General features: G+C 38.4%; 1 protein-coding gene across 1 annotated transcript; it reads left to right on the top strand.

Annotated features, from left to right (window-relative positions):
• Positions 1 to 253: 253 nt before the first annotated feature.
• On the top strand, positions 254 to 712 carry LOC113279081 (calsequestrin-1-like). The gene has a single exon (XM_026527793.1). The coding sequence runs from the start codon at positions 254 to 256 to the stop codon at positions 710 to 712; it is 459 nt and encodes a 152-aa protein (XP_026383578.1).
• The last annotated feature ends 9986 nt before the right edge of the window (positions 713 to 10698 follow it).

The following is a 10698-nucleotide window of genomic DNA, read 5'->3' as shown; positions in this document are numbered from 1 at the left end:
GTTCACACAGTAGAAGTGTTTATGATTTTATGAAAACTGAGTTTCGCTCGTCTTTTGTAGATTTTGAAGAAGCGAGTAAGTTTTGAAGTGTTAATTCATGTATAACAATCACTATTGCTAGCGAAATCATAAACAGGTAAGAGTTGAGGATTACCATTTCGTTGTGAAATTGATATTGGCATATCCATGATTCCGCATTTCTGGTTTCAGATAATGGTGTATTCCAGCAGTGATTATTCCTCTAGCTCTTCTGATGGCTAAAGCACGTGTTCATGCTAAGGTGCCTCCTTATGATCCAAAAGTTGCTCATGATGAGTTCTTGAAGAGAAAGGAAACGGAAGAGATACTTGCTGAATATCGAGAGAAGAGGCGTAGAATTCAGCGGAAAACGCAAGAGGCCGAGGAGAGACTTCGATCCCGTCCTTATGGTGTAGCCTCAGATTCAGATGCTGAAGAGGAAGAAGAGGAACTTGTATGGAGGTTTCCAGAACGCAAAAGTAAGCCATATCCACCGCACAGGGATATTGAGCGACAGGTTAAGGCTGATCTTCAAGCTGAACGTGATGAAGAAGACCTCTTGGATGCGATAGATGGAGATATCAAAGAAGAATTCCCTGATGATTCAGACAGTGATTCTGAGAAAGAGTCCAAAGAGGATTCCTCAGAGGATGATGATGATGATGACAACGAACCAGATGACTCTGTCGATTAGTCTTACTCATAATCTTGTTTAAACATCTGAATGTTTTTTTTCTTGGTCTTCGTAGTAGATATCTTTTTGCTCATTTGAACAGCTTCATTTCAGAATTAAGATTTTCATTTCGAATGAGCAACTATTTTATTGATGTTGATTCTTCTTGATCGAAATTGATGAAATGGACCAATGCTCATGTTCTAAAACCCATCATGATTCCTTCCAGCGTGATTTCCATCCGTGAAACATGTATGTGCCGCACTGAGAAAATGTGTGACGTGTACAAAGTCGTGTGAGTGCTTTTTGACTATGTATAGCTTTGGTCAGTCCCTAGTACGTTATTTTCTTCCGCGTCTCCAGTATTGATTTTGTTTGAAACTTAAGGTTTCAGTAGAATTCGCAACTGAATTGACTATTCGCAGAAGATAAGTGTCCACCGTATCCAGTATATATATCTTCAAGACTTTGAGTCTATCACCTTCGTGAATATCTCCTTCATTTCCGAGTTAATTTCACCATACAGAGGAAATTTTAATCATCGTACCTTCGTCTCCATGTCAGACAGTAGTTCATCTCCTCATGCATATCCATTAAAGTGGGGAGCCAAGAAATCCGATCTGGTACGAGGTTTCGCTTCTATTCTTTCTTTCGTATAATCAATGAGACTAAATAAAGTATTTGTGAACTTATTTATATTAACTAAGGAATGCAAAATGCAAACCGTGACTATATAGTTCATGAACCGATTCGAGTGAATCAAATCGTTTTTGCTTCGATTGTGTCTTGTGTAGTTACATAATATTTCCTTGCAATTGAACAACTCTCTAACTAGTTCATTTGAGTCATTTGAACTAGATATGGTGAAGAAGAATATGGTTGATATGAAAGTGCTCATACGGCTAACCATTTGGTTAACTATTGTTGAACTAACAAATGTTCATGTTTGGGTACGGTTACATAAACCCAAAATAGTACATTCATTTGTGTGTAACAAGCTAAGTTTTCGATCCAACGGTTGAAAGATATTAGCTTGAATCTAATCAAGTTTTCATCTAGCGGTGAATATTGAATGCTTTGTTACCAAGCTAACATTGATTGCAAACCCTGATTTGAAAGACTATATAAGGGAGAACTCTAGCAACTGGGAACCTAATCCCCACACCTTCCGTGTGATACTAGTTGTATTAGCTAGAGTCTATTCTCCTTTAACCTTAGGTTTCTTCTTGAAAACCAGGTTAACGACTTAAAGACTTCATTGGGATTGTGAAGCCAGACCGATACTACTTTCTCGTAGTTGTGTGATCTGATCTTGCTGATTCTATCGTTTTGAGTATAATCGTAACGATTGGATTGAGATTTATATCTCCAATAGGCAAGATAGAAAACAAGTTACAAACATCTTCGTCTCATCGTTTGTGATTCCACAATATCTTCTTTCGCCGCGTCGATAAGATTATTATGAGGTGATTGATAATACTAGGCTGTTCTTCGGGAATATAAGTCCGAGTTATCAATTGGTTCCTATTCACCTTGATTCATCAAAAGACGGAACAAAACTTGTAGGTATTTCTGTGGGAGATAAATTTATCTATTCTGTAGACTTTTCTGTGTGATACAGATTTGTTTATTAAAGTCTTCGACATTAGGTCGTAGAAACTCTTAGTTGTGAGTGAGATTAACTAAGGGAATCAAGTGCGTAGTATCCTGCTGGGATCAGAGACGTAAAGAGCGCAACTGTACCTTGAATCAGTGTGATATTGATTGGAAATCCGACCTTTGGTTGTTGATTGAAATTGATTGATCCTTGAACATTGGTATTTGGTACCGTTCAAGTAATTTCTCTTGTATTCAGTTAGACTCGCAAATTTCTATTTGCTTGATAAAGAATTGAATCAAGAAAGAGAGATAAAACTATTTGATATACTTTATTAAGATTGGGTCTAGTTGATTCTCTTGAAAGTATGTTAGAGTTTGTCCATACAGATTGCTAAGCGAAATATTAGGTGTGGTTGTTGTACCCACGCTTTTTCAAATTCGGTCACAAGGGTGGATGGGTCGATCTGTAGGAGGGAAGTTGAGAAATGTGTGAGATCAATGTTGATCGAAGATTGAAGGTGTGTTGTGTATTCTGCGTGAAGAAATAAGATAAGTTCCGATTGATTGAATTTCCTCTGTTGAGAGTAATTGCTCAGATGTTGAGTTCTTAATCTCTTGTTGTCTGTCGGACGAGAGATTGTATGTTCTTTCAATCATGATTCAGAGACTTATTTATATTGCAAGAATTGTAAACACCTTGATCCCATGAAGTGTGACAGTTGCTGGAGTCAAAGAGTGGAGAAGTGGGAAATCGTGTTAAAACCAGTTGCTCGTCGTGCGGAGACTTGGTTGATTTTCCATCCACTAATTTGCTAACTCCTCTAACTGCTTGCACGACTTGCTCACATTCTCATCGTGTGTATGAACACGCGTGTCGTAGACCGCCAAACCCTATTTAATATCCCCCTATGTGACACGATTGATGTCTCGTGGTTGTGGAGTCTGCAAGGCAGACGTGTATTTAGTTAGTCAGTTGTTGACTTTATGAGACGATGAGTGTAGCGCCCCCTAAGCTAGCAGCTGACTAATCCAAGAGATTAACTATATAACGAGGCACTAACGATCTAAAACATCTAATTAAAACATTAACCTTGAAGTTCTAAACAAAGATTAACCTGAATCTAAACCCTCTCTGAAATAAATACAAGAACTTCTCTCAAGTGATACATATTTTAATAGTGAGCTGTTTTACAAATGGAATATAAACAACAAAATAAACATAGCGGAATCTAACCAACTAACGAAACCAACTCCTCGAAGCTTTCGTCGTCTCGTATACATCTTGATCTGTCTCTGAAACTGAAAGTGGGAATGGGTGAGCACATCATCCCTAAAATGGGTGCCCAGTAGAAATAACAACTAACTTTCAAGTAATCACTATAATGATTTAAAGACAATGCAGGTTTTACTAAAAAACCGTTAAAACGCGGAAAAACAGATAAAGCGTATTAAAATAATAATTGTACTGAAATATAAAGTTCTACCAACCAATAAACCGGCACACATTCACAACATAAATAATAGTTGAGCGACGTATTCCTTCGGAGTAGCAAAGCATGACTGTTGCGGATCCTTCAATGATCATTAAAGCGCCCATGAGGTTTCCGTCCTCAAGTCATAAACAATATGTACCTTACCAGTACCTTATTCTACGCGCACTCTACATAGCAAGTATTCAAAGAAAACAAATGGTAACAACATTATATCCGATCGAAGTTCTTACACACTGGAGAGCCCATAACCGCCCACGCGTAAATCCAACAATCTTATATAAGATTCTCAACATCATTCTCTCTAAACACCAAATCATAATAATAATAGCTTTGGAAAGTACTTTAAAAGAAACAGTAAACATCCATGTGTGAGACATGCGTTTTCCCCGTCCAGAAATAGGGAGAGTATAATGACCAAATTAAAACCAGACCTACATAATATTCAACCCAACGAGGCCTAGCTAGCTTGCATAAAATAGATATAACATTTGGGGTACACATCTCACACCAATTAAAAGGAAACCTTCTCCCTTTCATGCTAACAATAAATAAAGATTTTAACCACTTTCCAGTCAATGGAAAGAATCACATTTTGAAGATAAGTAAATACTCCCAAAACACAGATATTGGTTGTTTCTAAAGATCCAAGCCCATCCCAAAATGTAAAACAAAACTAGTTTGTATTACACACAGATAATACATGCATACACTATCATATAGTAACAAAGTTATGCATGGATTTCATAAAAGATAGATTTATAAAACAATAATGAATACAAGAGAGTTCGTTATTAATTCCCACCTCTTTTGATGACAAGCCTCGCGTACCTTGAGATCCATAATCCACTGGTTCATTCTTTAGGTCGTTCGTTGTTAATACAGATAAACTGTTAATCAGACAAGCAAAACTGAGAAAGTAACCAAAAGGTTCATACAAGGCTCAAACATAATCCCATACATTTCTCTAGTTACAGGCTAAGTGAAGTATCTAATGGTTCTAAGCCCATTTATGTAACTACACCTTTCATTATCTATCCTTATCACATAATAAGGTTTACTAACCCAATTAGATTGGTTCTATAGTCCATTAGATATGTGTTAAGAATATCTACAACCTTGTAGAAGGAACCAAAGGTTAATTCGGACCATAAGGTCCAAAATATCAAAATAAGAAAACATGGCACTAAGCCCAAGCCCACTAACCCGGCACGACACACTAGTCCGCCCATTACACAAGGTCCAATCCAACTGAGTCAACTAACGGTCACTGACGGTCAAATGGGTCAACTAATAGTCAACGTCTAAGGTCAGGTCAACATTCCAAGTCAAAGGTTAATTCAATGGTCAAGTTGTCAAGGTCGGGTCAACTGAGTCGACAAAGGTCAAAACAGGTAACTCAGAGGTCCACACGGTTCGACTCAATCTGATAAACTGAGTCAGCTAAACACAGAATCAGTCAGATAATCTGACTGAACAGAAAGGCTCAAGGCCAATGCCTTTTCACATGCCAAACTTCTATTACACAATCAAAGATGCAATACAAAAGTAAATAGTCAAACCCAGAAACTCAAAAACAAGCCTAATCTATCACTACGACATCTACCAATACAACTACACAAACAAACTCATTCATTTATATCCCATGAACTTCAACCACACTGCCATTCCAACACATAACCACCACCATTACAGTAAGAGCATCCCCACCAGAAACACTGAACTTCAATTCTTCACACATGTAGCTTACATTCGCTAATTACACATAAACCATTCATCAGTTGTAAAGATCACTTCTTCTTGTTGAGAGCCCATCTGCAAAACTGGTTCTCATTCTAAGTAACATCTTCTTCTTAACTCTCACTGTATTCAACCAACAATTCTAACCTATATCAAGTGTAATCTCAACACTATACTCTTCATTTTTTATGCCACCTTTTAGACATACATCCAAGCTTCAAATCAAGCAAAACATAACACCGGGAACCATTACTAAGTCATTATCTATACTTCTACAATCAAATGCACTAGCACCTCCTAACCAACACAACCATCACCGCCGGTTTCATCACTAAGCCATAAATACTCCTAACAACTCGACTGTACCACCAGCACCAATTGCAATCACTTAACACACATCCATTTTCAGTGACATCACAGCCAACCCCATTTTTTTCTTCTAACACAATTCTTCAACATAATTACACAATCACCATTATCAACTCTACTTCCACCAGCAGTTCAACCCAGCACAACTAACAATATCATTACCTCCTTCATGTCCATCACCTGTGGCTCCATCTCCCGACAACACCAACATACACAACGACCAAATAACATCCCCATCACAATCTGAGATTCATCTTCTCATACATATCTAACTCTTCTTCGTCTAATTCAACCAAAAAGGAAAACCCCAATTTCATCTTTGATTCATCAAACCCTAATTCCCAGATTAAATTGCTAAAGAACTAAAATTAAATCTCTATACAACTATCACCGCTCGATTAAGAACAAACCCATGCAAAAATTAAATCAAAAAACAATAATTTCATAAAGAAATTTCAATAATTTAGAAACCTAATTTAACCCCTGATTTACCTTTTCTGTTGAGATTTAAATCACCAATTCAATTCTTTATTCTTTATCATATTCTCTCAACCTTAAAACCCTTCTTATTCTTTCCTTCATCTCAAGAACAAAAAACCTAACTTCGATTCAACATCATCTTCTTATTCTCCTGGAACTCAACAACCTCAGTTGTAACTTCATCTTCTTCGATTCATTAAGCTACCTAGCTTTCTATGAACATGTCATACAAAAATAACTCAGTTCTTCTGAACTGAGATCGACAGAGAGGAGAAGAAGAATAAGAGCTTCTCCAATGATAATGTGGTCAGTTTCATAGGTGGCCTTATGGGAAGACATCCTTTATCTTATATGGAAATTGATTTTTCTAAATACAAGTGGAATAAAAATCCTTTCTCCAACCCATCTATCTATTAACCTCTTTCCCTGCCCAGTTGTCTTATGGTTTAAGATTTTATTTCATTTGGTATTATTAGAAAATATTACACAAAGTCACTCTTCTTTTCTATACTTCAATTCTGTGACAGTGATCACACCAACACCATCGATTATTTTTTGAACTCCAATTCCATGACAGTGATCACCAAGAACGATTTGTTATTCCAACGGATAGATATTTATATCCAAATTTGTGCTCAAACATGAATCTACAGTTGTGTGGCGATCATATCATTCTTTGATATTTGTGTTAACTATATTCGTGGAATCATTCACAAATATTGGCTTGACTTATGAATATGAAAAAGGCCATCACTCACAAACATATAACAAAAAAAACCAAAAATTGGTTGTATTCCTTTAAATTTGTTGGCCTCGTGATTATTTCTCCCCTTGCGAACACTTGACTATGTCACCTGCTGCTGCTTATGTATATATATGAAAAACTTTCAAACCTAACCTCAGACATGATACTCTCCAAATTAGACGATTTAGAGGAGAACCGAGAAATAGCTCTCAGAAGATAGAAAACTATCACATGAGGTTAACTCGGGAATACAACAAACCTGTTTCACCAGAGACAGTTCAGACCAGGCGATAAGGTCTGGCGCGAGATTCCGCTATACCAGCGCGAATCAGGAAAATTTGCACCCATATGGGAAGGCCCACTGACGGTCATAGCTAAGGCAGTAGATGGAGCATATAGATTGCTCAAACCTAATGACGAAGAACTTGAACACCCATGGAACATCAAGTACCTAAAAGCTTACAATGCTTGACAAGTTCACTAACTAGGTAACCAAAATCCGAGAAAGGGTTAACTTCCTAAGTCAAAAAAGAAAGGTCATGACACCTCTCCCAAATGTACTAAGGGCCTACAGACCCTCTTTTGAAGATAATAAAATTACTCCTTTTGTGTATCATTACTGATTTCATGTTCTCATTTTTTTGTCCATATTTTGTTTTTTTATTAGCTTTCTTGTTTTTTACTTTATATTTGCATATAGATTAATCATGTCATATTTGCATTACGAAGAAATCCCATCCAAACTATGGCACAGTGCTAGCCACACCTTCCGTTCTCCATAGAATGATGCGGGTAAAATACCTAAGCTACCTGAGATGGAAATAGACCTAAGGTAATGCCATCACGATCATGATATCGGGGTACTTGCCTCTGGCTGGGGTAAGAATCACTCGACCGAGGTATCGCCCTCTAAAACACGGTTAAACAAACAAAAAGTGATTCACACATTTGATCACTCAACCAAAAGAGGGAAGTGTAACCTAAAACGGGACACTATTAAAAAAGCCCAACATGGCAACAAGCGAGAAGGAAAATCTTATGTGCAAAGGTCCAATATTGTAAGCGATACCTCATCCAATTCAGGAACTGATCACTCCTTGACTTTGTCATCCATGGTTGGACCAACACTACATACGATAACTCCTCAGAGCCATGAAGCACCAACGTATAAACAAAACAATGTCATAAAAAAGACAAACTATTATTCATTCCAACAAAGAAGCCACATTACATAATAAAATAAAAGAAGTTCTCGGATCGGAGCATCGCGTCCACGCCTAGCTGGGAGAAACTGACGTAATACCCATCCGAGCCTCATCCGGAACAAAAGCCACCAATTGGGGCACGAATGATCCCATCTCTACACGAACACCTCGGACAGGAGCAATAATCGGAGACCTCCATCCAGCCAACGTACCTTCACTTTGCTTCCATCACCAGCCTCCGATGCTAAGGCATAAAACAGGGGAAAAGTATATATATATATATACACGTTTGAATACAAAGGCAGTATTTTTTACCTCAGCACCTCCAACAACAAATGTTTCTAAGCTAAAACGTGTGAACACACACACGACGCAAAGTGTTCCCAAGACCAATCGCAAGAAGAAACACAATACATGAAATGTTTCCAAGCTTGCCGGTAAAAGGAACCACAATGGTAAACACGAAATCCCCTGGCAGAAAGTTCAGTCTCTAGGCAGACAAATTAGGCTAAAGACGTTATGCGAAAAGATAGGTCTCTCCGAGAAGACATTGGTGATGATCTAGAATCCGGAGCAAGAAAAACCGAAATACCACATGAATGAGAGGACATACCGTCATGTTGGAGAAAGCGTGAGAAAATGCCTTGCCGCCACGGGGGGCGAGGAGGTAAACACTCAACACACGTGTAAGCCTCCTGCAAAAAGGGCTCCGAGCTCTATAGAAGGGAAAGAGGAGGAAAATGAAACTCATATCCTTACCACAAAAGGATCTTTTTTTAAATAGAAATAAAAGTCCTCGAAAAGACTAACCGGTTTCTTCGAACCCAAGAAGGTCAAAGACGCGACAAACAAGACGATAAAAATCCTGGAGGAAAAGTACAAAAGAAAATATATCTTCCCTCCCCCAAAGCCTAAAGAAAGCCGACAGGCACCTTAAGGCTAACAGACAAGTGCACACCTGGCGACAAAGACTGGGCGGTCACAAAGTTTTCTTCCCATCATGCCCTCGGTAAGTTGCAAAGAAAAGGAGCAAAATGTGAGGGTAAAATACCCGATGGCCACGTGTCAACATCCTAAGGGGAGAATGCATAATAAGATGATGATATGGGTGCATCGAATCATACTCTAAAACCTGAGTTTGTCTGAATCGAGACACCTGCTACAACGTCACACGAATGAGGCGTGTAAGGAGTAGTCTAATCCGCTCAGACGGTCAAGTATAAAAAGAAGTACATCATTTAATGAAGGATAAGTGCAAGATGTGGGCAAATCTACATCGTGACGGAAGACTCGGACGACCTATACTGCAACCCATAAGTGATAGAGCACGAGGTTCTCCAAAGAAGGGCTACACGATATGGAGGAGAGCGAGATAACTCGGAGGAAGAACCAAGCAAGCCTTCATGAGGGATAATATTGAACCAGTCCAAAGCAGCAGAGGCGATGTATGATAGCTCCACCAGCTCGGACGAACAAGCCATCACGAGTCTATTTTGCTTATAAATAACCGTCCATGTAGAAGGAGATGGACAATTTATGTAACAATAGATGGTCTTTCTACAGAGAATTCCTGAGAGAGATCTAGATAGGGAGAGAGTAAGAAATCTAAGTGATATTTGTAGCTCTTTTAAGGGTAAGACCTTATAATCAATAAAGAAAACATCTTCTTTCCCGTGGATGTAGGTCTTCATGGCCGAACCACGTTATATGCTTGTGTTAATCTTTACTTTTCATTCTCTTTACATTTTGTTCATCTTGAATCTTGTATGTTTTAGTAGTTTATAGCCTTTAGATCTATTTGGGTGTAGCCATCAGAAAAGATGCAACTACAATTGACAGGAACGACAAATCATATTATGCAGAACACAATGCTCCCTGGACATGTACACAAGAAGCTGGACAAGGTTTATCGAAATTTTTTATGGGGACATACAAATTCGAAAGAAAGTTTCATCCAATAAACTGGCAGAAAATTACACAACCAATGCAGGAGGGAGGACTCGGAATTCGAGCGGCAGCTCCGATGAACCAGGCACTATTCCTGAAGAGAGCATGGTTAATCCAACAACATCCATCGTCATTATGGGCTAAACTCTACAACTCCACTTATCTCAAAGGTAAAGATCTACTACATCTACAGCAGGTGCGAGTCTCCAAACCCAGCCCATCATGGAGGGCAATCAATTCTTTACAACCAATTCTCAATACGGGGTTGAAGCACATTATAGGAAATGGATTAAATACACCTTTGTGGAATCATGGATGGATCCCAGATCAACCACCTTAAACTCAAAACCCACTATCCAACTTCTCGAGAGTGGCAGACCTAATAGACCCTGTTACCAATCAGTGGGGTAGGAAAAAAAATAGAATCCATAT

Source organism: Papaver somniferum, chromosome 5 (assembly GCF_003573695.1).
Source record: "Papaver somniferum cultivar HN1 chromosome 5, ASM357369v1, whole genome shotgun sequence".
NCBI lineage: Eukaryota > Viridiplantae > Streptophyta > Magnoliopsida > Ranunculales > Papaveraceae > Papaver > Papaver somniferum.
This window is presented reverse-complemented; position numbering and strand designations above follow the sequence as displayed.